Genomic DNA, 26,900 nt, shown 5'->3' with positions numbered 1-26,900 from the left:
GCGGCGTCACGCCTGGCTCGCGCGGGAAGAGCCCCGCCCTGGCACGGGGTCGCGCCACACCGCGGAGCGCGAAGGCAGTGGCTGCCTGTGGTCCGTCGCCGGGAGCGGGGGGGAGAGGGGGCTGCGCCCGCCTGCCTGCCTCTCTCGGGCAAAGCGGTGCTGTGTGCCGCAAGCCGTGAAGAAGCGCTCCAAGATGCCGAAGCCCGCTGCCGCTTCCCCGGAGGGAGGAAAGCGGCGCCAGGGCCTGTTGGATAAAGACAGCGTGAGCGGCTGCCTGGGCGGGGGCGGGTTTAGCGGCTGGAGGCCGGTGCCGGCGGTGCTCTCGCCCCGGCCGGACAGGCTAGCTGTGTGAGAAGGGAACGGGTGTGGGGGCGGCGGCAACAGCAACGGCTGCCCCGCGCGCGGCTCTGGCGGTCCGATGGCGCCGGCCTGCCGCTCCGCCGTGGTGCTCGCCTGGGGCGGGGGCACCGGCCCGGCACTGCAGCTCTTCCCCTCGCGAGCGATGGGGCGAGGCTTGGGTCCTGGGGAAGGACGGTACTGTGTGTGTGGAAGAACTTGGGGCTGGGTGTGTGATGAAAAGGTGAGTGTGGTCTTGTGAAAACCTGTATCAGAAATGCTTTTAACTATTCCTGTCTGTCTTACATCTGCTTTGGGATAGCTTGTCCCCTTTCTACTTGTCTAGATGCCATGTTCCCAGTCCACCTTGCAGCAGGTGTGCTGCCCTCCACGTTGGGAGGCAGAGTTGTGAAAGCCTTGTGAAGGTAAAAAGAAGGCTGGGGTGGTCCTTCCTTTAGTGGTGCTCTCTTTCCAACTTGGGGTGCTACTGCACATCTCCCAAGTTAGGAGAAGGTGTGCCATCTTTTGAAGAAACAAACAAGAACTGTTTCTTTAAAGCAACTATTGGTTATTAAAACAGACATGAATAAATGGCATTTCTTTCAGATAGCAAAAGCTTTCTTCTCTTAGCATACTTACTTCCATATGTCCAAGGTTAAACCAATGTAGTAAAGTCCAGTAATGTAAGAATAGGGTTTTCTTATAGTCAAGTGCAAAGTTGGTTCTTGAATTTTTGAGAGATTCTTTCACAACTGTGGTGAGATGATGCTGGCTGTTCTATCACTCCCCTCCTCAGTTGGACAGGGGAGAGAAAATATAACAGAAGGCTTGTGGGTTGACATAAGGACAGGGAGAGATCACTCACCAGTTACCATCATGAGCAAAACAGACTCAGCTTGGGGAAATTAGTTTTATTTATTGCCAATCAAATCAGAGTAGGATAATGAGAAATAAAACCAAATCTTAAAAATACCTCCCCCCACCTCTCCCTTCTTCCTGGGCTCAACTTCACTCCTGATTTCTCTCCCTCCACCCCTCAGCGGCACAGGGGGACCGGGAATGGGGGTTATGGTCAGTTCATGGCACGTCTGTGCCACTCCTTCCTCTTCAGGGGGAGGATGACTCACACTCTTACCCTGTTCCAGCGTGGGGTCACTCTCACAGGAGACAGTCCTTCATGAACTTCTCCAACATGAGTCCTTCCCACAGGCTACAGTTCTTCACGAACTGTTCCAGTGTGGGTCCCCCACAGGGTCACAAGTTCTTCAGGAACAGACTGCTCCAGCATGGGCTCCTCTCTCCATGGGGCCACAGGTCCTGCCAGGAGCCTGCTCCAGTGCAAGCTTCCCATGGGGTCACAGCCTCCTTCAGGTGCCTCCACTTCCTCCTGCTTGGGGGCTTACACAGGCTGCAGGTGGATATCTGCTCCCCATCATCATCCATGGGCTGCAGGGGGGCAGCCTACTTCACCATTGTCTCACCACGGGCTGCAGGGGAATCTGTGCTCTTGGCAGCTGGAGCACCTCCTCCCCCTCCTTCTGCACTGACCTTGGTGTCTGCAGAGTTGTTCCTCTCACATATTACTCCTCTCTCTGGCTGGAATTGTTGTGCAGCGACTTTTCCCCCTCTTAACTGTGTTATCCCAGAGGTGCTACCACTGTTGCTGATGGGCTCAGCCTTGGCCAGCAGCAGGTCTGTCTTGGAGCCGGCTGGCGTTTGCTCTATCAGGCACAGGGGAAGCTTCTGGCAGCTTCTCGCAGAAGCCACCCCCTGTAGCCCCCCCGCTACCAAAACCTTGCCATGCAAGCCCAATACAACAACGGATGTAAATGGAAATGTAATCACAACATAGTGCTAAAACTTGGAATCTTGGTATTTGTATTGTGAAATACAGAAGTTGCTTGGTTTAGTAACTGTTTGTGTAGAGATATCAGTAAGGTTTTTGATTGCCTCATTATTGAATGGCTTCTTGCACATGAGGAAATGATTATGAAAACGTCAGCCACTAACACTTATAAGTTTAACTGCTATTAATAGCAATATTAGAAGTTGTGTGCTATAGACATGAATTTTCTTCCATCTGATGGTACAGGCTGAAGGTATTGTGACTCATCCTGAACCACATTAGCAAAGAATTGCTGTTTGGATTGTGACCTTTTTGACAGGTTAATTTCCACTGGTGTGGATTGGTATGCACATTTGAGCAGCTCAGATGGTAGCCTTGAGGTGGTTTTTGTTCTGGATGACCTGTGATGAGCACGTAGGGGCTATAGTCTTTATAGATCTGAGTTTCAGTTAGAAGATGATGAGTGTCCACAGCCTAGATGCAAATGTGTTTGCTCCTTGCATTTTTAGTGTGGTGTAAGTATTATTCAGAGTTTGCATTGTTGGCATGGTATCAACAAAACACCTTCAGCCAATTTGCACTAGGACTGCCAGTATCACTGTTTTTTAACAGAATTATCTAACAGTAAGGAACCAAAGGAGAGATGTAAGTAATGTCCATAGTGTTGGCAGGGCTAAAGTGTAAGTGATTTCATAGAGAAGAAACTGCATTGCTTCACTTATTCTCAAACTCCTCTGAAAGATTTGTGAGCCCCTGAGTAGTGCATCTTTTCAAATAATGCTGACTATATTTTTATATTGTCCATAAATATGTGATTTTTTTTTTTTTAATACTTCTTAGTGTAATCGTTGCACTGTGGTGTTATATCACCTTTGTGCTCTTTTCTGTTCTTCTGAGAAGGAAGTGATGATTTTCTCTCACCTAAGTTCTAGTTGTAGTCAGGAAGTGGAGCAAGGGACTGAAAAGTTAGCAAAACTTGAAAGTGATTAGTTAGGAGACAGCTGTTATGGAAAACTGTAGCATTTGTTATGATCTCATTGGTTCCATGTGCTTTTCTGTCTTTGTTGTCACTTTACAGTTCTGTTTTAAGCTAGCAGTGGAGGGCAGCAGGTGACATCTGTGTGCATCATCATCGGAATTGCTGCTTGCATTCATAGACGGCCCAACTTTATTATGTGGGTTGAAGAGAATGATATTACACAAGCTGGATGGGGAGAAAACTTGGATCTTCAGAGTTCTGATGCCAAATAAAAAGAAGTACTACTCTGTTCTTAAGTTCCAAGCAGAATTACAAAGCTTGCAAATCGGAGCATATTTATTCCTTTCATTATTTTTTTTAATGAGCAAATTAAGTCATTAATACATAAGGCATTTGTTTAGTAGCTACACAAGGAACGAGGACAAGTAAAATTACACAGTAAATGAACAGAGCATATATTTTGGGTTTTGTGTAGACTTTGAATGAAAAGCTTGACGTTCTGGTTTAGAGTCTCGCACATGTTAATATTTGTGCTCTTTTACGTGGAAAATGGAGTGGATTCAAAGTGCTAGTATAGTGTGTCTGGTCAACTGAGTTTAAATGCAAACTTCATTTGGATTGCAGTGGAAAAGAAATTAAAATTGAGTGGAAGTTAACCACTGTTCTGTTTTTTTCAGTCAAAGTGGTAGTGTCAAAACAGCCAGCAGAAAAGATACCTATTTTCTAGCTTTTCTTTTTCCGTAACATATTCGTAGACTAATTGGTTTTTTTCTCTTAACTGTACACCATAACGTATTATCTGGACACTGTTAAATGCTAAAATATTGGCATGTGAAGTGGACTTTTTCATTATTTTGCACAGGCAAAAGGAAGAAGGACACAATCAAATTATGAAGCTTTAGGTATGGCTCCAGTGGAAGAAGAGTGTTTTAGTGATTCAATGAAAGCTAAGCTATTGACACCGAAAGCTAACAGGGCGAAGATAAGATATGCTAATACCTACAGACTGGAGTCACATAATAAATTTCGGGATTGTTTAGTAAGAGACAAAGCTCAAGCGATACTAATGGTATAGTATTTTTTTAAATTAATTGTCTAATTTTATTGCAAAAGTAGCTTGTCTTGCAAAGATTATATTAATGGAACAGTATAAGTTGCTTAAACTTAAACTTATGCATAAATCCTTGCAGACTTTGAGTTCTGGCATACAAATGTAATGTGAATGTGCTGCATTCTGCAAAGTGCAGAAGGCCCTCTGTAAGGTCGCCACTGAGCATGTGCTGAGATGGAGCTGAAGCTTCTTAAACTCTTAACCATTTCTAAATCAAATTGAGCTATAGCACAGTTCAAAGTACCCTAATCTGCAAAATATCCAGTTATCTGAAGATCCTGACCCTGAATTTGTAGAATTCTACTCCTCCAATTAGTTCTGCTGATATCACGACCTGCATAAAATATACTTGGTGTCCTTGACAGTCTGACTGCCACATGTGAATGTTAAGCAAAAATGAAGGAGAACAATGTGTTGAGATGATACGTAGCTATTTGCGATACCTTCAATAGTTAAAACTAACTCTTGTAATTCTGCTGTCTTGAAGACATGCCTTGGGTATTTGGAACAGGTATTTGTAGCACTCTTTTCCAGTGAACCGAGCCCAAATGATGGATAAGAATACACTCCTGTTTGTTAAATGGAGATTGGCTGGATGTGTTTGTCACTTTTGAAAAATAAATACCATTCTAGAGTAAAAATAGTGCAGCCTTTGCTGTTTGAGAGCATCGTCTATATTGACTATTCTCATTAGTTCTTCTAATTTTTTTGTAATGGAAATGACTGTAAAAATTTTTTTGCAAAAGACCACCAGGATGAAAACTAAGATCTTTCAAATTTTTTTTTTTTGATAGAACAGACTTCAACAAGCCAAATATGATGGAGTTTCTAGTCCCTCCTTGTGTGCTTCAATCTCAGAAGAAATACTAAAGGCTGTGAAGGAATTGGACTTTGACCGTTATAAGTATATGGTATCAGTACTAATTGTGGAAAAGGCAGGTCAGGCAATACATGTGAGCAAACAAATTATTCATAATATCTTTTGCACACTGAAAATAATTTTTAGAACTGTATGTTATCTCCTAGGTGTTCATCTGCATTCAGCAGCTTAACTAGTTTGAGGTGGTCTTGAAGCCTTTAGGTTCTTTATGGGGAGTAGTATGCCAGGTGACACGTGAAGGTACTGCTGTGCTTCTCCCTAACCCTGTGAAGGTTGTCATCTTGTTGAGTTCAGTAACAGTGATAAGCAGCCCATGCTGCTCTTCCTTGTCAGCCGGTTATTTCAACTGTGTGCTGTGCCAGTACAATGGCATGACTGCAGTGCTTTTTTTTTTCTTTTTCCAATGTACTTTGATCTCCAGTTGAGTTGTCACATTCAGCAGGGAGTACTGTGGAGTTGTAGTGTGGGGTGACATGGAAAGGAACTGGTGGCAAGGAAAGGGATGGAAACTGTTTCAACTGTAGCTGCCACCAAACAGATGCTTCTGGGACTGCAAATTAACATTAGTGATCTGAACTTGGCAAACTCAAAACAAAAGTATTCTAGACTTTCCTGTGTTGTATATAAATGTACGTGTATGGCAGGCATTCAGAATACTTTAAGGTATCTTGCCAAGTGTCAGAGAGCACTTCTATTTAGTAGTGTTTGAAGGGTTGTGCGCTTCGGTAATGCAGCCGGTCTGTGAGGGGCCTGCATCTACCTATTTTTCTGGTGATGTCTCATGGGGTGCTGCCTCTGAAGTTGTACTTTGAGGAGCTGTAGATTCAAATGGATTACTGAAATGGTCCAAGTTAACTTTTTTCTCCTGGGGAATATGTTTATTCCAGCAGTCAATTCACGCATTTTAGCTTTGAAGACAATTTTATCAAAAAAGCTGAGAGCCCAGTAAATGGTCACGAGTAGACTGGAGTAAGCTGGAGATAGAGGAGCAGGGGACGTGACGTGACTTCTTGGTTCTCTATGTTCCCAAAACTAATGTCTATTCATTTTGCTTTTGAAGGGGTGCTGTTACAGTACGCTGAAGTGCTAGCAAGTGAACATGAGAGAGAATTGAGTTTTTGGTGTGGAGATTTTTTGGATCTGTTGGAGTGGAAGCTTTACTGTGAACCAAGAACGTGTGTTTTAACATTGAATATGACTTGTTCATTTTCTCTGTAATTTTGCAGTTGTTGTTACTACTTGTAACTCTCATAATGCAATTATGTTAGTATTTATATATTGCTGTGTGTTCTTTAAAAAAGTATAAAAACAGTGCTGTTTATAGATTCACAAATAGCTTTTTATTTTCTTTCCTTTAGGTTGCCAGCAGATGGGTCTGGGATGTTCAGAGAGACACTTGGGTTTCCGCTAAATGTGAAACTGAAACATTTATTGCACTGGCTTTGGTAATGGCTTGTTATTATGAGTAATACTCTAAAAAGCACAGCTGGTTTTGTGCATCACAGTACCAGGTATATTTGGAAATTTTCAGAGTGTCAGTTTTAAGTACTAATTTTTGTCCTAATGCTGTTGGCACATTGAAATTGACTTACAGTTGGCATATTGAAATTGACTTACAGTTGGCATAATTTTGCTCATTTTTCCCTGTTAAAAAAAACCCACAAACCAACCCCCCCAAAAAACTGCTTTTGAAATGCATATGGTTGAGTACATATGGGCTTCATCTGTCGTAATGCTCTGCTGTGGAAGTTGAAGCAGGTGATGTAAGGCCAAACTTAGAAAAATTTTGAATGCTGCTTGTCTGTTGCATGCCTAGAACTGTTAATGAATGTTTACAATAAATTGCAGGTATTGGTATTCTTAAAAGCACGCTCTTTTTAAAAGGCAGAGTTTTTTCTAGTCGTGTCTTTGATAAAAATGCCAGTCTGTGTAGAAACCTGGCTGGGAGGGAAGCCGTGTTTTGCGCACTTAGAAATTCGTGCAAATTTCCAATCGTTTGCCTTGAAGTGTGAGTTCAGTCATTAGCTTCCCTGTGCCTTAAACTCGCATTAAATATCAGCTGCGTTCAGGCGCGGCTTCTGATGGCAGCAGGATGATGGGGTCAGTGATGAGGCTATCGATGCTGCCCTTGCCAATTATGGACCAGTCGAGTATTATGTTTTGAAAAATAAGACTCTGGCAGATCTGCGAAGTGCGTAGACAACCGCTTTTGGAAGTGCCGTGTGTGGAAACAGAGCCTTTTCCATGCCCGTTGTATTGTTAAGGGCTGGAAGTGAACGCAGGCGGGCGGTGGTGCTTCCGAACCCCCCTTGGCCTGCTCGGCTCGCAGCGTGTTTGGAGCCGCGTCCGGGCAAAGCCCCAGGCCCGGGGAGCAGCCCCAGGTCCGGGGAGCGGGTGGGCGCACCCCCGCAGCGAGGCGAGTCCCCGGGAGCGGCGGCCTGGGCCGCCGCCGGGCAGCGGCTTTGCGCTTTGTTCGCCGGGGCGGGGGCCGTGCGCGGCCACGGAACCCGCCTGCGCGCGTGCGAGCGGGCGCGCGCACCGCCCCGGCGCCGGCGGGACGAGGGTCTCTTCTCCCGCCGGGGAGGGCTACGCTCCGCCTTCGCCCGGCCGTAACGGCGGGAGCGGGACGCGGCGCCGCCCGGCGCGCAGCTGAGTCGGCGCTTCCGCGCAGCGGCGGGGCCGGCTTCAAGCGCCCTCGTCGCAGGGGCGAGCGCGCTCGTGCCGGCTCCTCCGAGTGCGCCCCCCGCCCCCCGTACACCCCTCCTGCGGGGGCTGATGGTTCACAAACGTAGCTCGTCCCCGCCTGACGTTCCCGGAGACGGGAGCCTGGCGGCGGAGCAGCCCAGCCCTGCTGGGTGCCAGCTCCCGCGCCGGTCAGCGGCGGCGGCACTCGGCGCTAACCACCGCGGGGGGATGCTGCCCCTCCGCCCCGCGCTGCTGCCCAAGCGCTACCGAGGCGGATCGGCTCCGCGCTCGCGGCCGGGCCGCGCGGCCGCCCGAGCGGCAGCGGCAGGAGGAGGGCGCGGCGGCGGCGGCAGCAGCGGCGGCGGTGGCGGGGCCCCGGCGTTGGGCCCGCGCGGCGGCGTTGGCGTTGGCGGGGCGGGCCGGGTGCCGGTCCGGCGGCGCGGGCCGGGGTCGCCGCGGGCTGCCCGGAGGGGGGCGGAGCAGGAGTTGCGCGAGCCGCCGCGCTCGTGCGCGAGCTGGCCGGTAGGGGCCGTTGCCACCCCCCGCAGGGGGAGGGGGGGCGGAGCCGGGCGCGGCGCGAGGCCGGGTCGCGCGGCGGCGGCGCTTCTCCTCGCCCAGCCGGCGGCGGCCCCCGCGGCGGTCATGGCGGCCGTCCTGTCCCCGCGCGTCTGCGACAGCGACCCGGCCACGCCCGGCGCCCAGTCCTTGAAGGTGAGAGCGGGCGGCGGCTGCGGGGCTGCGGGCCCGGCGCGGCGGCCTGAGGCTGCGGCGCAACAGTCGCCTCGGCGGGAGGCCTCGCCCGGCTCCCCCCCCCCCCCCCGCGTGGGTGCTGAGACCCTCCCGCCCCGGGCTCGCCTCTCGCCTCACAGGGCAGCCGGGCGGCGGCGGGCGGCCTCTCGCCGGGGGCTTGGCGCCCTCCCGCGCCCCCGGCCGAACTTCGGGTGCGGGTCTGGGGCGGGGGCGAAGCCCCGCTGGGTGCCCGGCGTCCGGTCTCCTTCCTGAAAGTCCTTACACGCCTTCCCGGGCCCGGCGCGGCGGCTCGTTCCGTACCGCGGCAGCGCCCCAGCGTCGCACCCGCAAAGTTTGGGTCTAGTCGCAGGCTCTTCTGCGTAGGCCTGCTAGATTGTACCCGCTCGTCCCAGGCTCTGCTTGGGCTTGTGGCACCAAGTACTTGCTGCTGTTTCTGCGCCCACGCTCGAATGCAGATTGGCAGTTACTTTTTGAAAGACATCTTCGTAACTCAGGCTTTCCGGTTACATAATAAAGGATCGTTACGTAGATCTTATAGTTGATAAACGTACCAGGAATTAATAATGTAACCTTATTTTGTAAGGACTAACAGGCGTTTTACAGAAACTCGTGTTTACCAGGGAAGAAGGGGCTGGTTTGTTTGACTTTCTATGTAAAGAAAGCCACAAGACTGTCCCTAATTATTTTTTTCGGTACAATAACAGTGGTTGAACTACAGTGTGACTTAAATTGCAATGTAAATGTCATTTTTTCTGTGAAGTCCTCTGCAACACACTCATTTCTTAGATTGTTTTAGTCTTTGAGCCTGTGTGATTGAATTTGCTGAAGTTTTCAGCACGTAAGAAAGCACGGATGGAAACAGAGGACATTCATCTCTCCCGTGGTATGGGTGCTTGTATTTTTTAGCTATACTGGATTTAATAAAAGAAAATTTCAAGGCAAAAGGAGAAACTGATGCGAGGCACTTCCTCTTAACTGTCAGGTTGAGATCTATCTTTTAAAAATGTTTTGAAGTCTCGTGGTAGCTTTGGTATAGCAAAGCATAGCTTTGGGCCTGTGCATGTTTTTGTCTAGTAGTTGAAAAGGTTTTGAGTGCATTAATGTCCTGTGTGGGAAGCAGAGATCAACTGCTGATGAGACATAGCTGTTTTACAAAATACTCTAGTGTGGTATTGTTTTGAATGGGGACTGCTGCTTGGTTTGTCTAATTAAGTTTATACAGGGTATTCTTAGCAATATTAGGAAAGAATATTATTAGTAATAACTAGTGCAGGTGCTGCTTACCTGATTTGTTAAGTATAGCTGCATTAAGAAAGTACAGTTTCATTAAATTTTGCTTTTAAGTTTTTGCTCTTACTGTATGAAAAATACTTTTCTTACTACTCCACAAGAAAGAAAAAAAATTGTAAAGAATTGTGAAAAACATGAAATAAACCAAAAATACAGAAGACAAATGGTATTTCCCTGTGGCCTGTCTTGATTGTAGTAATGTGAAATGTTACATAACAAAAGTAATGTATTCTCTTTTGCTGGAATCTTTTTTTAATGATATTTCAAGTGATATGATATGTGAAACATACTAGAATGAAAGACATTAGCTATGGTAGACCTAATATTGTTCTTGTCATTATTTAATACATTAGTGTAATTGTGGGCTTGATCCATTTAGTTCCAACAGGTTAATTCTTCTTTCTTAAACTTTTCACAAAAGTTATGAAATATGATTCTTTCCTACTATTCCACAGTTTTGCTTACTTAGAGCTATCTTTTCTTGGCTCTGGTGACAATAGGCAATTCCTTTGAACACTTCTGCCTTCTGTTTCTCAATTATAATCATGCAAGGGTGATCATGAAACACTTTGGGAGTTGTTGATGATGAGTACTAGGTAGGAGTTGTATAGCGTTATTAGACAACAAAGCAGTGAAAAGCACGAGAAGGCCAATGGAATCATTGCTCTGCTAGACTTTACAGAACTTTTTTTTTTTTTTAATTTCTTCACCCTTGATTGTCTTTCTTTATACATAGAGCTCATGAAATCTGAATAGTAACACCTATAAGTTAACTTCTCACTGTTCCCTTGTAATTGCTTTGTCCTGAAGATAAAATTTGTCTTCTGTATCTGTTGCAATACAACTTCAGCTTTTCTCCCCCCCCCCCCCCCCCCCGCCGCCGAAAAAGACAAGTCTCTGCTACTTGTTGTAATCATCTTTTTGTAAGCAGTATGCTATTCCTTTTATTTTAACTGTATATCTATAAACTCCTGTGTTGCTTTTGGTCATATTTCCCTTGATTTTGTAAGTATCAGCTCTCAGCAAGGGCTTGGTGGTTTTGCTTTGCCCTTGCTTTTGCGAGCTAGCCTGATTAAGTGAATTAGTCTTGGCCCTGACTGTCACCAGCGAGGGAGGTTTGCTGGGTCTACAGCTGTCTGGCTGTGCTGATACCATAGGTAGTTTACATCAAGAATGATGAACTTGGTGGTGACAGCCACAGCTCTGTCTATTCAGTGCTCCACCTACACAACAGGTGAGAAACTACCCAATTCTCCTTCTGTGCCGCTGTGTGTCCTGCAGCTAGTTTATAGCAACGAGTAATTTGCTGTGTAAACTGTTGGAGGAGTTGTTTCTAAAGAGTTAAATAGCTCAGTAGTTCAAGTATATTTAATCTGTGGATTGCTTTGCAATATTTTTTTATGTTTTACATAATCCACTGAATACTGTTAACTTTTTAAATATTTATCTTAATTGTCATTTCAGGATGACACAGAAGAAAATTCCAATGACGGCAGCCAGCCATCCAAAAGACGACGTATGGGCTCAGGGGACAGTTCTCGGAGCTGTGAAACTTCTAGTCAGGACCTTGGGTAATACCATTTTTTACAATTCCCACTTTTTTATTGCTAGTCTTACTGTATTGTTTGATATGCTTAAGTATTAGCTCTTCTTCTTTCTTTGCTTGTATATTCTTCATTTATCTTTCTGAATTGAGGCAATGTCCTATGAGTAGCTAGCTGTCTTTTTCTTCCAGCATATTTTTAGACATTTAAAATGACACAAAATGTGATGCATCTTAATTTGCAATCAGAAGCACAGCTTACATATTTTTAAAATATTACATATTTTTGGAATGAATTTTGACACTGTAGTACCTGCTTTTCCTGGTGTCCTGTCTGCTATCATGAATATCCCTTTCTTGAAATTCTGTCGCAGCATATTGCTGAATGCTGGTTTGGAGAAATATATGTGAAGTGGGGTATAGCTAAATGACTTTGAAATGGATTAACAGGATGCAGTATTCTAAAGTGCTTGTCCAACTTCATAGATGTTGTTCATTGACATAAATAGGAATTAGTGAATTTCTGGAAATGTAAGTATCCTTAAGAATTCTTTACTTTGTTCTATCATTGTTCTTATGCTTAGATACAGCTATTTTCCTGCTGAAAACTTAATAGAATACAAGTGGCCACCAGATGAAACAGGAGAATACTATATGCTTCAGGAGCAAGTCAGTGAATACTTGGGTGTGACTTCCTTTAAAAGAAAATATCCAGGTATTTATGTTTTTAAAGTTTGTCCTCTAAACCGTCTTTGTACAGTTTGAACGTAATACTTGTCTTTTTGACTACAGCATGAACCAACCGATTAAAAAAAGACCCGGGCAGAAGTAGATCTGAATTATGTATGTTGTACTTTTTGTTACTGGCATATTGAAAATTTATCCTGCATTTTTTGGAGTAACTTGAGACTTTTTGGTATTGCCACTGACAATCTGTGAGCAAGTCTGATCTGGGGCTTAGATCAGCAAGTACCTTTTGAAAACTGACCTCAAATTTATTTTTAGGTATTTTGTTGGTGATTTCTTACTATATAGCTCTATTTTCTGTTTCCTGAATTGTGGCAACGTTTCTACACTGTAGAAGAATTTAAAAAAATTAATTGGGGAGGTTCTAGAATTTGAGCCTTCATTATTCAGACTTGTCAAATCTAGCTCTTCTGTCATGGAATTTATTTTTTAAAAGGCGTATTAAAAGAAAAAAAAAGAATGTACCTTCCGTGCTTGATAGTGTTTTCTGCATCCAAGCTCATATATCAAGTTTCTTCAGTATTCCTGTAAATTATAAATACAGGCAGGGTACTCAGAAAAATTGGCCATGGCCCTACAGTGTATATTAAATCTAAAACTAATTTATAAAATTATCATGTTTGTAGGAATAGTAGTATAATACAGACTCTCACTGCCTGGAAATAAAATTGTCAAAATACTTTGATGTTGTTTATGGGGGAGTTTGAGTAACTGCGCACATTTTTTATTGCTTTTTTTTTTGTTTTCCTTGGAGATTTAGAAAGACGAGATCTATCTCACAAGGAGAAACTCTACCTCAGAGAACTAAATGTTATCACAGAGACTCAGTGCACACTAGGTAAGAAAACAAATTGTTAGATTTCTTGTTACAGTATTAAAAATAGGACACGTTGAAATGTGATTTGGTTTGGTAGAGAAGGATTACGTCACTCTCAACTGAAAACATAAATTCCAAAATGACAACTGGATTATACTTAATATTTAATTTGTGTAGATTGGCTATGAGGTATCAGTATTCCAGATGTATTATAAAACCCCAGATTTTGGATCTCTTCTAATTACTTAGCAAAATCCCTTCTATGTTGTAAATTAACTTTTAGAACCTTTTTCTTCTTCTAGAAAAGAGAATACCGTAATTTTTCAAACTAAAAAGTACATTGGTGGTGTTCTGCTGAGTTAGTTGGAACTCAGCAAACATTAGTGTATCTTATACAGTTAAACTTATATGTTAGAAGGGTGTATGTTAAAGCATTTTAATGTACTTGAAATGGAACAATGTCATCTATGTGGCTTATATTGAAAGAACTTTTAAGTATTTTTTTTTCTTCCTCTGCTAATACCTGTGACTTGGAGCATGTTAGAGATTAAATGATGGCTGTCATGTTTTCTTCTGTGTATCAAGGGTCTGTGCAAATGTTATGTCATTTTATATACTAATGGTCTTTGGCCTACCACCTTTATTTCTCACCAGCCAGCTCTCTTGATTTATTTATTTCTTTTTAAACTTAAATTTGCAGGAGAGAACAGTATGTAATTTTTATCAGTAGAAGCAAAATGCTATATATCCAGTAGAGATGTGTGCTGCGTTAACTATTCCTATTTTTAAGGTTATATTTATAATCAGTGATAGTAGCATAAATCAACCTCCATTCTGTTGTCAAGGTTTGGAGATTAGGTGGAACCTTTAAAGGAGGAGTTCTGCATTGTAGACGCAAACTGAGGCATTCTGACTTCTGAACTTCAAATACTTTAATTAGGAGACGGGTCTGTGTGCAGTTTGCTACTCTGAATTGCCCTCACAGTGATTCTTCCTTGATTTGTGTAGCGAGGTTATGTAAACCTCATAATTTCACTTAGGTTCTGCAAGTTAATGAAACTACCACTTCATCAATACTGGAAACTGAAACTAACAGTTCACCAGGTCCTGCATAGAACAAAGGTTCTGCCTCACAGGGGAGTTTAGTAGGTGCCCAAGTCAATGTGAACGGGTCAGTAGCTGTAAGCAAGAAATGAAATGAGCCTTGGCTTCTTGAGTGGAAGCAGACTCCTCATCAGCCTTGAAAGCTAAATAGCACAAGTTCATTCCTCCTTGAGAGAGAAAAGCCACGTGCACAGCAGGTTGTTGTCTTTAGCTGCCCAAAAACTTGAATTGATTATTGTGGGATATAAATAACCTACAGTTAATTTTACCAGATAGCATCATTATTACTTTTATCTATTTTAGGTCTAACAGCTTTGCGTAGTGATGAAGTAATTGATCTTATGATTAAAGAATACCCTGCCAAACATGCTGAGTATTCTGTTATACTGCAAGAGAAAGAACGTCAGCGAATAACAGATCATTATAAAGAGTACTCTGTAAGTAGCTAGCATATAAGTGAACCAGATCTGTAAAATGTGGAGTATAAGAAAAGGCTGTTCTCAAACTGATAGTGAAATCTATGTGAATTAATAAAATTGTTTTTATTCCAGCAAATGCAGCAGCAGAACACACAGAAAGTAGAAGCCAGTAAAGTTCCAGAATATATTAAAAAAGCTGCCAAGAAAGCTGCAGAATTCAACAGCAATTTAAACCGAGAGCGGATGGAAGAAAGAAGAGCCTATTTTGATTTACAGACACATGTAGGCAGATTTAATTTTCTTATCAATGTCAATAGGTAGCTCCTTGCTTCTTTTAATAAAGTTGGTTTTGGTACTATTTTATTATCGAGAGGTTTGATTAGTCTTGTTTCAGTCATGTAGGGACTTAAACAGATTTGCTGTTAAATGAGTAATACTGCTAAAAATAATAATCTCAAATATGTTTAATGTGAAAACTTTTTTAGAAACTTGAAAATACTTGTCTCAGGAACTTTTAAAAATTTCAGTGTTACTTTGTTGTCATGTCTGTAATCTGATGGTAGGAGCATAAAACTGAGGCAGATGTTTAGGTTACTAAGAAGCTTCTGTTGCTATTGTATCTATTCATGTAAATGGCTAATTCTTTTTTGGAACACCTCCAGAATTTTGCCTGAACAATACCTAGAGTAAAAAAGTAAATTATTTATCCTCTAAAAGAATGCTACCTGTCAGTGTTATGCCTTTGTTTTTGTTAGGTGTTATATTATTTTTATATTAGACATATTTCATGCTTCTATGCCTGATTTAAAAAAAATAAGCTGGCATTTTGAAGCAGGTCTGTTCTGCTTGTGTAAAGACAGTAAAGCAAAAATTTTCTCTATGCAAATTATTACATGGCAGTCTATTATGGAAAGTTTACATTTTTCTGGTATTGACCCATGTTATAGACAAGATAGTGGGTAATTAGTTTTATTTCTTTATAAGGGAAAGAAGGCTTCTGTGTAAGCTTCTCCTTTCCATATATTTGTATTATTAATGGGATTTTTTTATAGTACAGTCTGGTTTCAGAATTAGATGGATAGTTCTTGCTACTCTCTACCAATATGGACCAACAATGCTAAAGATGCCAATCACAAAAATTAATGTTTACTGTTTCAATTGTTAGATTGTAATTTTTAAATTCTTTTACATAATATACTGTTAGAAGTAGTCTTACCTTATATTTGTTCAAGTCACTAGATACTTAGTGATTGGACTTAATCCATAATACTGTTTTGTGAGTGGGATGTCTTACCATTTTAATAAATTGGATTTCCCATGGGAGAGCTCAGGTAGCTGTTCCAACCAATAAAACTGGCTAGTTAAAAAATATTTGGGAGGGTAGATGGTGAAGAAGGCTCAAAAGTTTTTATATAAAACAAAAACGTGATTGTTTTGTATTAAAAATACAGATTATCCAGGTGCCTCAAGGGAAATACAAAATCTTACCTACAGAGAGAACAAAGGTTAGTCCTTATCCAGTGGCTCTCATACCCGGCCAGTTCCAGGAGTACTACAAAAGGTATTTTAAAAGCATCCTAACTTCCAATTCTGTTGCACTGATCTATTTTCTCTACATCTAGCAGATGGAAAACATTTCAGTGTATTTACTGTATGGTTTTGAATTCATTTTATGTTTGAGACACTTGCTAGTCCAATAGAGGCGTAGCGTGACAGCTTTTGTCAACAAAACAGCACTGACTGCAAGAGTACTGTCTATGCTGATGTATTGCAGTGCCTGAGATTGGCCTGCTCAGATACTTATTGTGCTAAAAGGAGATATTGATTTCACTCCTGCCCCCCTCATGTGTTTGCTTATCATCTGCCTCTGCATGTGTGCTAAGATTAATGTAGCTATTTCAAAATGTTGTAATGCTGGCTTGTGATTACATGTTTTCTGTATGACAGTCTTACTGGGCTAAGTTTAATGTTGGATTTGTAAGTGAGAGAGAAAGGTATTGCTAGTTGGATCTTTATATTTCATGAAAAATGTGTACTTGACTGTCTGCACAAATTTAAGACCTTACCTGGTGGCGTGCTCCCATTTGACAAATACATGCCGATTTGAAAATTGTTGCCTAAGTCTTACCATCTGTACAACAGAGATGGTACTCATTCCATGCATGCACAGTTTTCTTTAGAGAAGCTCTTTATCTGCATATATCTCGCACATTCCAGTGTGTGTGCATATAGCCCACCCCAAATTTGCATGTTACAGGACATTCTTGAGGGGCTTCAATTTTATCAAATTAGTTGAACTAAAAATATTAGATATCTTGTTTATTTTGCACTTATAAGCTGCAAGTGAAACTGCTTATCCTCCTTAATGAAGGACACAGCCTTTCAAAATGTGCGTCAAAATAATATCCTACTCCTTACAATGCCTGTCCTTAATAGTAAGAGGACTTTCACTTTTTTTCTTAGTATTTAAGGTTAAAAGAGAAAGGGTAGATTACACGTGTTAAGCTGTATCTGGCTATAACCAATATGTTTAGATCTTAATGTTCTTCTGAAATTATATTTTTATATGCATTTTTTTTTTCGCCTTCAATAATCAGGGAACTCAGACGTATAGTTATATTCTTTACTTACTTTACTTTGGACCCTAGCTGTTCGTGTGCCCTGGGGTAGAAATGTTGTGCACATGCTGTGTAGGCACTGTACATTTATGAACAAAGTGTATAGTCTGTTGGGCGTAGTAATGTGGATTGGCTAAAGATTTTTAGGGGTTCCGTGACCTGTTATGATTACGTAGGTTTGGAACATTGCAAATAATACTCTTCCTGTGTTCCACGAGCATCTGTTGTACAAAGAAGACAAGTACTAGATGGTATCGCGTTTGGGAGGAGGAATTAGTATGTTTCTTATGTTTTCAGAACTCCGTGTTTTTATCTGCCTTCCTGAAAAAAGGGAGTTTTTCTTACTTTTTCTCATCAAAGTCCTTGTATGCTGTGTGACTTAGTACTTATGCATAAAGTGCACATGAATTAATAGAATTTCTTTATTTATTTCTTAACTTTAGATACTCTCCAGATGAACTTCGTTACTTGCCGTTAAACACAGCTCTTTACGAACCTCCTTTGGATCCAGAGCTGCCTGCGTTAGACAGTGATGGAGATTCAGATGATGCAGAGGAAGGGCGAGGTGATGAAAAACGGAAACCCAAAGGCAATTCGGTGAGACAAATTGAAAGTATTCTTCAACAAAAAAATCCTTTCCCTTCAATTTTGTTAGTTTCAGTAGTTTCTTAGTAGAGTCTTTAACAAGTACAAAATGAAGGAGAATTATAAACTAAAAGCGTTCTTGCTTTTTTAGTCCTTCCCTTCATTTTATAACATTGCTCTCCAGCTTTCTGTTTGATCCATTTTTAAAGTAAATCAAACAAATATGTGAAATTTCAGGCCTTTTCTTCCTTTTTTTTAAAAAGAAATCTTGAACAATCTTCCCAACCGCAGCTCTTTGTTATGCCCTTTTTTCCCAAGGGGAAGTTTCTAGCATTTCTGAGGGGAGCAAACACTGTAGTTCAGGTCACAGTGTATTTTGCTATTGAAGTGCCACAGAATCTGTCACTAAAGCAAAGGTATTGACAGCCTGATAACTTTTTCTTCTTGTGATGTGGAAGTAGGAAGTACTCAATATAGAACCAGTTACTTTATTCCAATTTAAAGAGAATGTAAAAAGCACTGTTTTTTTACTTTATGATACATCTTTAAAAAGATGTTTATGTTCTCTCTATTCATGCAAACGCAAAATTAACTGTTAGTGGAAGTTAAGGGAAACTTTCACGTACCTACCTTGATAGTGTTTTAAATGCTCAGGAGCAGCTGAGCTTCAGATGAGCTGTCTGAGTACAAGTGAACCGTTGGTATATTGGTGTAGTTGGTTGGTTGGTGACAACCACTTTCTAGAAGTTTAACCCTAATTTTAAGAGAAAGAATGTAAAATCACAGGTGCATTTAACAGTTTCTAGTTCAACTGATGAACATGTTAGATGGTGGTTATATATAATGCTAAATTTTGCCATACAAACGTTTTTTGTATATTCATAAGATACTCATGACTGAAGAAGAAAGGAAGGAGTCAGCTTGTAGGCTAACAAGGGAGAGACAGTTGTTACTACGCCCTTTCTGCTTGCATTTTTTTGAGAAAAAGAAATCATGTAAACTGAGCGTGCTAAATGTCAATTCAAAATTTTGGTTTAATTGTACTCCAGCTTTTTTACAGTTGGTCTTTAAGCATTTCTTCCCAGTTCCCTTTTCCGCTGACTTCCGTTCCCCTTTATGGTAAAGAAAAGTAACTGGACTGAGCAGACTATCCTTTCCTTTTTCACTGAAGTTCAGAAGTCTTTTTGGTGACAGAGTGCAGAAGGGAAAATGTCCTTTTGTTGGAAGAGTGTAGGGAAAATTTAAAATGAGATTGCTTTGAAGTGGTTTTGGCTATGGGAGCAGGGGTTCTTTGCTAGTCATTGGGGCATATTGTTTGGGAAAAATATCTGTTGAATACAAAGGAGGGCAATTGTCAGGCCTCTTTCCCTGAGTTTTGGGCTACCTACCATTCGTCAGATCTCCCTGGTGAGTCCTACAATATGCTTTTTCCTTTTTCACCCTCCCCATTGTTGGAGTCAGGTAGCAATTTTCCTGTTCCATAGTGTTCTAATGGACCTGTCCTAAATAACCCTTCCCCTAAAATAATGAAACATACCATTTCTTGTTGCCACATGGTTGCTTTGCTTTTGTGCTATACTCCTCCCTTTGCCCTGTGTCTGTTTTGTCTGTTTTGATTTTAGGCTCTGGGGCATAGGCTGATTACTATTATGTTTGTACAGAGTGCCTTTTACTGCAGGGCACCATTATTTGGCCTTTTGGTTTTTATTGTAATAAATGCGATTAATCATATTGCTTTTGGGAGGCCTTTATTAATGCTTTTCTGAGAAAAATCTTGTGCTGCTGCTCTTAATTATGCTTACATTGATCTTTCATCCTCTTTGAACCTCTTCCCCTCTTTCTTGCCTCCCCGTTCCTCAAAAAAATGCTTTAACTGCAGCATTAATTCTCTTGTTTGGTTCTGTATTAAATATTGAAGTGTGTTTTGCCTTTGATGGCATCCTGCTGCTGCAATCCAAATTAAATATTTAGATTGCTCCTGGTGAAAATAGTAGATGAGGGTGGCAGAAAAAACCTTCACATGTTTAATTCAAGGCAGTGCTATTTGGTAGTACACTTTAAATGCATGGCAAGGGCACTTGTAACTTTTCGCTGGCCCTTTACTTTGTAAACAGCATCTTGCATATAGTGGATTTCTTGCTGACTTTTAAAGGAAAACCGTTCAGAGAATTACACTGTTGTGCTCCCCACTCTGGTGTCAAAACCAACTGGAAAACATGACTGCTATTGCTGATGCCAGTATCTTAGCATGAGAAATAATAGATAATGAATGTTATGAGCAAAAGTGTTCTAGATTGTGATGTACCCCATGCTTTTGCAGAAGGAAAGATGCATCCTTCTCTGACCTTAGTTGGCTCTAAGGGGCATAGGAAAGACTTGTCTGTCTATCCAAAAAATAAAAAATATAGCTATGGTATTTTTATTATAGGACAATTCGTCTGGCAATGTATCTGAAGGTGATTGCGCCACAGACAACCAGGAGGATTCTTTTCAGGGAAGACAAAAAACAAGAGACAAAAGTGCTACTCCAAGAAAAGATGGTTCCAAACGTTCTGTATTATCCAAATCAGTTCCTGGGTACAAGGTAGAAGAAAAAAGCCCCTGACTGAACTTTACTGACCAGCCTCTCCCTGAAATACTTGTTTTTTCAATAATATGGAACTTCTGCTTGCTGTACTTCACTAGCTGCTCTCCTGTTGTGTGCTCCATCTGTTTGCTTCCTTACTTCCTTTTTGCTTTTATTTCACATGGGGCTTTCCTTTACCCTAGCTATACAGTGGCCTCTGTTTCTGTTAACGTCTCAGATTCCCAGGCAGTAACACCAGAAAAATCCATTGTGGATTTATCACTGGAACTCTACATCTTTCTGTCTGCCTTAACATAGCAGTCAGAATTACTTGTCAGTTCAAAACTAGCATTCAGTATCCATTTTTTTATTTCTACTATTTCGTATGGCAGCATATCAAGAGATCAGTGCTGTAAAGTGCAGCTATGTGGCTGAACATGTTGTTATGATGTTCATTTTAAAGACAGTCTTTCATCCTGAGATGTTATGATGTATAGGATGGAAGGCAAGAAGCTTACTACAGTTGTATAGGCAACACTACGTAACCACTTTAAAAGTATATGGAAAATAGCTTTTTATGTAGTTCATACTATGTAGAAACATTTCTGGGCAATATGCTTTTATCCAAGCTATAAACTTGGTGAGGATGTTAAGACATTTCAGCTGTCAAGCAGTGATTGCCAAACCTAAGACCCAAATCGTCAGTATTACTCTATAATAATTTCAAAAAATGAAGATAAAAATAAGATTACAATAAAAATACTTTTCAGAAGAAATGGGAATTGACATACATTATTTATGTATTATTATTATTCTGCATACTAAGAGAGGATCTGAACATGATGTAATGCTTTTAAAGCATGTTATTGCCTAGTCCTGTTCCACTGAAAGGAATGAGAATTTTCCATTGACTTACGTGGGAGCAGGAATAGACTCATAAAGAGGGAAAACACTACATTAAGATGAGGTTTAGTATTTAGCAATCAGGAATGCTCGTTAAGAGAGACTATGGAAAAAGGAACATTTTTGTCAGTGATGAGTTCATACAGATTGAGAAACTGTCTCAGCAAAAGTGAGCTGTTGATGACTTGCATTTTATATTCATAAATATTTACTATCTGTGTTTACCAAGTTAACAGTAAATAAACTGTAACATACCTTAAGAAGCTAATTTCCAGCAAGAATTGGACAGCTTTGATAAATTTTCTCTACATACAGTATCTGTACAAGTTCGTAGCAGATAGCAAGCTCCAGTTGCGTTTTCTCTCTTCAGGAACTTACTAAGAATATGCAAACTATGGAGATTTAGACTGTGGTACCATATGTATATTTTTTTATATGTAACTTTGCAAATTGTTGTAGATGCAGAATGCATACCAATATTCCCATGAACATGAAATCCAAAGATGGAGCTTGAATTTTTTTAAGCTTTGTTTAACTTGACATTGTGTGCCACTGGTTTACAGCAATTTCACTGAGCTGTGAAATACCCGAGTGTTTGATTAGTCCGATCTACTTAATGGCCTTTTGAATGCATAGAGAGAGGACTGATGGAGCAGAACTTTTTGCAACTGAACTTCTAATTGTAGAAGAGAAATGGTAGTATACAGCATTGCATTCTGAAAATGGATTCTCAGAGCAATTATGCAGTGGTTCAAAATCATTGATTCTGTTAGTAACAAGGTATTACTGTAAACCAGCAGTGCCACATCTTTGCAATGTCAGTGTACCCTGCCTGCATCAGCCATTGGGCGGTTGCTAAGTGAAAACTTGTGATGTTGTATTGGGAGGGGGAGAGAATTGGCTTTCTTGTTTGTGGGAACGTTTAAAGGCTTTCAGTAAACCAAATTACATGAGCTGTTTTAATTGGTAAGACAGAAAGATTCTTGTTTGTTAGTCTATAAAAACACCAGATAATGATATACCATATGTGCCTAAATGTTAAGGCACTTTGAGCTGAAAGCTTAACTGATTTAAAATGTTGTCCCTGTGAATTCTAAGTCTTTGTAATACTTTTGTTCTGTATTGTTCTCTAATATTTGACTATTTTTGTAGGACAGTAATTTTTTGGTTACATGTAGTTAAAATTGAAGGATAATTGCTATGGCATCAACATGCAAATGTATAGTTATAGCCACATTATGAGTATTACAGGATTCACACATTTCCACTGAGTTATTTTTGAGTAAAAGAAATAATGTATTTTATATGGAGCCATTTTTATTGTCAGTTCTTTAACAAAGAACGGTTAGCGTGTCTTTTACATTTTGTCATGTAGTGAGTCTTTGTTGCTGCAGGACTGGCTACTACAATTGCACACACAGGGTACTGTTAAAAGTACAGGAGATTTTTTGCACATAAAACTGAAATGTATTGAGAAACTATATTTTACAACACTTCTGCTTCGGGTCACTGTATATGAGAATGGAACGCTTTGCTTTCAGAATAGGACCTTATAAAAACGGTGTAGTTGGAATGCTTATTTTGAGAGCTGCAGCACAGCAGCATGGAAGTGAAACCCTCCAGAGCAGGCAGTCATCATTTTGACTCTGCATTCATTTTCTCTCCCTTCCTCATCCCAATAAGACGAGGACATTGAAAACAAAATTTACTCTAATCAGATGGGATATTGTGACTTCCCATTTGGATTTGATAGACTTTTTTCATAGCTTTTCTAAAAGCCATTTATGGTGATAGAACTTGAACTGATTTGAAATGTGAATAGTCTTGCATTTTTTAATTTTTTTTTCATTTTTGTAAAAATACTTCCATACTGTTGGAATTTTATTATTAATAGGCTGTGATTCTCGCCCCCCCCCAACATGCACGATTTCTAACGAACACAATTTAGTGAAGTAAGACTAGATGGAAGCATTGCTAATAAATGCATCTATATCAGTGTCTAACTTTAGAGTTATGTCTATCAGAGTGTTAACTGCACATACCTTAACGCAGGTACAGTGACTGAAAAGTAGCTCACTTTAGTTTTGCTGGAGTATGCTGCTGTATGTTAAAGGCAGTAAAATACAAATCCATAACAAACTAGAAGTCTGATTAGAAAAGTGCACTTGCTATTCTAGAAAGGCTTGGTTTACTTAGAAATAGATAAAAACACAATTAAAAAAAATTAGAATGTAGCCTAAACAACGGAAGGGTAACTGCTACAACACTGATGAGGTTTAAGCATGTGCCACTTTCGTTGGGAGGAGCAGGGTATAAAGGTATACATGTAGGACACATAGTATAGTTAACAGTAAAAGAGTTTATGTGTGTTTTTGCTTCCATTATATTTATTATTTTGTAGAGATGTTTGTGAATGTTAGACTTTTATTGTTTTATTATATTTATGTATAAAACAGGTTGACTCTGCTTTTTTAAAATAAATAAGCAAAAAAAAAAGTCTGTATGAATGCCTCTGTCATCTTTTGAAGGAAGTTACCTATAAACATCTGGTATGGTGTTTTGTTTTCTTAAATAAAACTCTTTAGACCAGACAATTTGAAGTAGACTGTAGCCATGCTTGAACTTAAAAAGCAGATTGAAAACTTCAGAAAACTTAAAGCAATGCATCCTGACTACTTAAAAATGAGTCAAGATATTAATCATCTTGCTAGATGCTAGAAAAAACTGGCTGGGAAATAATAGACACACTTAAAGAGAAGTTGTATTGCAAAAGATCTTGGCAATTTATATATATATATTATATATATTTCTGTTTTCACTTTTGTTTTAAAACTAAACTTGATTCTTCTCCCCACATGTGGCTGGTAGTTGACTGGGACTCTTCTTGCTTACTGAGAAGCCATTCAGGTCCTTAGAAAACAGGGTATGCCTTCAGCTCCCTCTAATAGCTGCGTCTTTGCAGCAACATTTATGTGTTTTTTTAAAACTGGCACTAGTCGATTTAACATCAGTGAGTACTATATTAATTTTAAACCTCATTTCTCACTAATTTCTTTATGCAGCAGTCAAAGCTCAACAATGTAACTCCTGAAATGTTTCTGAAATTCGTAATGCCTTCTTCCTTGGTTCTCACCTGGATAAAACTGTTGGTGTTCTCTCTTGGGTTGGGACACAGAACGCGTACACAAACGTTACTCATTGTAGCAGCCAGCTGCTTCTCTCTTACCTTTTAAGTGGATCTCATGGACCCAAATACACTCCAGATGATCACTTAGAAAGATGATGAATGTAAACCTGTAGATAAATGCAAAGGTGTGCATTTCTTACAGTGATTATGACTGGATACAAGAAAGAATGGTAAAACAGAGCGCCGTGTACAGCATAGCTAACCAGTTATTTTGAAACTAAAGATACAAAAATCAAGTTTATGGCTTTTGTAATTAATTTTCTGTATTTAGGGACAAATGTCCTGTAAATGGAAAATTGTGTTCAATTTCTTCCATAAACAGGAAATCTGCATGGCGATTCATAAAGAAGTATTCTATATTGGAAAAAAACCCTGAAATTTTTAATGCTATGTCACATTTAATTTACATTGTGGGGAATGTTAGCTGATGAATTCATAGGAAGAAGCGCGTATGTGCTTTTCTTCGTTTGATTTACATATAACTCACTGTGTGCCAAATGCAAAATTTGACGTAGGTAATTACAATTTTTTTTCAATGCTGCTGCTTGTCAGTTGTTGTCGTATTTTTTAAGGTTCACACATCATAACAGATAGTTCATTAAGTTAAGAGTTAAGGAGATATATGACATTTCCTTTTAAACCTGTAAATTCTTCTGGAATGAATTTATAGCCCTCTTCTACCCTTCCAGCCAAAGGTCATTCCAAATGCTATATGTGGGATTTGTCTGAAGGGTAAGGAGTCCAACAAGAAAGGAAAAGCTGAAGCTCTTATACATTGCTCCCAGTGTGACAACAGTGGTAAGTATCTGCATACACTAAGTGGATTCCTAAGGGAGTTCATTTGACAAGATCTTTTTGTGGAAATACTTGGTGTACTGCACTTGCGTACCAACGGTGCCATTGCCTTTTCTGTCCTTCATTAAGACTCCGTCTCTATTTAATGTTACGTGTGCTGGCACGTTCAGCGCGCTGTGGGATCTCACCAGGAGGTGAGCTAAGCTTCAGCTTCTGTAAAAGCAAAACAGTCTAACTAATTTTACATTTCATTTCAGACATAAAAGTAATAATATTGGTTTTAATCTAGGCCACCCTTCTTGCCTTGATATGACCCCGGAGCTTGTTGCTATGATTAAGACTTATCCTTGGCAATGTATGGAGTGTAAAACATGCATTATATGCGGGCAGCCTCACCATGAAGAAGAAATGATGTTCTGTGATGTATGTGACCGTGGTTATCACACTTTTTGTGTGGGTCTTGATGCTATCCCTTCAGGTAATAAAGTAAGAGTTAATTGTTCCCTTCCCGCTTCCTCCAAGTCCTGGGCCTTCTGTCCTAGAATTAATATATGCACTGCTCTTGAAAGAACAGTTTAAGACAAGCGTGAAGGGTAGGAGTAAGCAGTGCTGTAGGAAAGCATTCACACTGTAGGACCCAGGGTTTTTTAATAAGCTTTATTTCTGTATATTTGGTTGTGCACAGTTTAACCTGGCAATTCCTGTATAGGAAATATAATTGCCTTTTACAATAGAATTCAGACTTACTCAGAACTAGGTGGTAGGTTTTTTCCCATATCCACAGAATACTGAGAATAATCACCTCTTTTCATAAACCTGTAAAGAGGCCATATTGCTGCATATTGCTGGAGTATAGCTTTCACATTAATAAAGTGTTTGTGCAATTATTTCCATTTCTAAATTAAAAAGTATGCTCAATATTTGTAAATACCTTTTTAAACCCCTTCCTTCCCATTTTTTTTCTTAACCATCAAAGCTGGAACTGAAGTACCTAGGGCCAGGCAGCCTGTACCTTTAACTGTCCTGGGGTCACTCCTATCACCTGGCCAACTCAAGGCAGTGTAAAGAAAGCTTCAGACATAGAAGTAACTGGTAGTAGTACTGTTGCTTTTCACATAATACTACATCTATGGTAAGTTAGTTCATGAATAAGAATTCAGTGGCTGCATGTTCTGCAGTGACAGTATTCTCTGTAACTATGGTACTTCAAACATGCTGTACGTTCCCATTTTGGGAAGCACTGGCACTAGCTGTCACTTTAGTACAGGGTCTGTGGCCGATTTAAGTTTCAGGCTGACCTCAGGACAGAATCTAAACAAAATAGTTTATATACTTACAAAACTATAAAATTACCAAAGCAGCCTTTATGATTCCAGCTGTTGCACTATAAACAGTTAAATGCTTTTGCTCTTTGCTCCATCCTTTATTGTTCCCTCAGTAAATGAGTTTTAGTACAAGGGCTGGTGCTGAACCCCAGCCAGCAGCTTAATCTCTGCTGCCTGACTGCACTGAAATAACTGACATGGGTTTGGTAACTGGATGAGTGAGTAACAAAGGTAGTTTCCCAATAATTGATAACTTTCTTTTCTTAGGTCGCTGGATTTGTGATTGTTGTCAGAAAGACTCTCCTGTACCCAGAAGAGGAGGAAGAAGGGGGAAAAACAGCAAGGAGGGCTAAAAAACCCAAAACCCCCTTGCTGTACAAAACTTAACTGCACAAATTAAAGTGATACTTTGGT

General features: G+C 40.6%; 2 protein-coding genes across 5 annotated transcripts; both read left to right on the top strand.

Moving 5' to 3' along the window:
* The first annotated feature begins 122 nt into the window (after positions 1-122).
* Positions 123-7,504, top strand: DYNLT2 (dynein light chain Tctex-type 2). 2 transcript variants are annotated; one of them, XM_054819487.1, is made up of 4 exons: positions 123-580; positions 4,024-4,230; positions 5,067-5,176; positions 6,511-7,504. In XM_054819487.1, exons 1-4 carry the CDS (start codon positions 419-421, stop codon positions 6,599-6,601), a joined length of 570 nt encoding a protein of 189 aa, XP_054675462.1. In that variant the 5' UTR covers positions 123-418; the 3' UTR covers positions 6,602-7,504. The 2 variants fall into 2 exon arrangements, with proteins under 2 accessions (XP_054675462.1, XP_054675461.1); XM_054819486.1 differs by having other exon boundaries at positions 5,067-5,225.
* A 272-nt stretch (positions 7,505-7,776) lies between these two features.
* Positions 7,777-26,891, top strand: PHF10 (PHD finger protein 10). 3 transcript variants are annotated; one of them, XM_054819485.1, is made up of 12 exons: positions 7,777-8,548; positions 11,342-11,448; positions 12,005-12,135; positions 12,928-13,005; positions 14,392-14,525; positions 14,640-14,789; positions 15,959-16,068; positions 17,569-17,722; positions 20,139-20,294; positions 25,056-25,164; positions 25,451-25,639; positions 26,754-26,891. In XM_054819485.1, exons 1-12 carry the CDS (start codon positions 7,928-7,930, stop codon positions 26,837-26,839), a joined length of 2,025 nt encoding a protein of 674 aa, XP_054675460.1. In that variant the 5' UTR covers positions 7,777-7,927; the 3' UTR covers positions 26,840-26,891. The 3 variants fall into 3 exon arrangements, with proteins under 3 accessions (XP_054675460.1, XP_054675459.1, XP_054675458.1); XM_054819484.1 differs by having other exon boundaries at positions 7,816-8,548; positions 12,922-13,005; XM_054819483.1 differs by lacking the exon at positions 20,139-20,294 and having other exon boundaries at positions 7,829-8,548; positions 12,922-13,005.
* The last annotated feature ends 9 nt before the right edge of the window (positions 26,892-26,900 follow it).

This window comes from Grus americana, chromosome 3, assembly GCF_028858705.1.
Source record: "Grus americana isolate bGruAme1 chromosome 3, bGruAme1.mat, whole genome shotgun sequence".
Lineage (NCBI taxonomy): Eukaryota > Metazoa > Chordata > Aves > Gruiformes > Gruidae > Grus > Grus americana.
The sequence above is the reverse complement of the archived record's forward strand: the minus strand, read 5'-3'. Positions and strand labels throughout refer to the sequence as shown.

What these genes read in the sequence shown, in the direction of transcription:
- PHF10 (XM_054819484.1), top strand. Translation starts at nt 7,928, where the DNA reads ATGGTTCACAAACGTAGCTCGTCCCCGCCTGACGTTCCCGGAGACGGG. An exon ending in CTTTAAAAGAAAATATCCAG is followed by an intron (nt 12,136 to 12,921) that starts GTATTTATGTTT and finishes TTTTCCTTGGAG; the next exon opens with ATTTAGAAAGACGAGATCTA. An exon ending in ATTTTGATTTACAGACACAT is followed by an intron (nt 14,790 to 15,958) that starts GTAGGCAGATTT and finishes TTAAAAATACAG; the next exon opens with ATTATCCAGGTGCCTCAAGG.
- DYNLT2 (XM_054819486.1), top strand. Translation starts at nt 419, where the DNA reads ATGGCGCCGGCCTGCCGCTCCGCCGTGGTGCTCGCCTGGGGCGGGGGC. An exon ending in AAGCTCAAGCGATACTAATG is followed by an intron (nt 4,231 to 5,066) that starts GTATAGTATTTT and finishes TTTTTTTGATAG; the next exon opens with AACAGACTTCAACAAGCCAA. An exon ending in AGGCAGGTCAGGCAATACAT is followed by an intron (nt 5,226 to 6,510) that starts GTGAGCAAACAA and finishes TCTTTCCTTTAG; the next exon opens with GTTGCCAGCAGATGGGTCTG.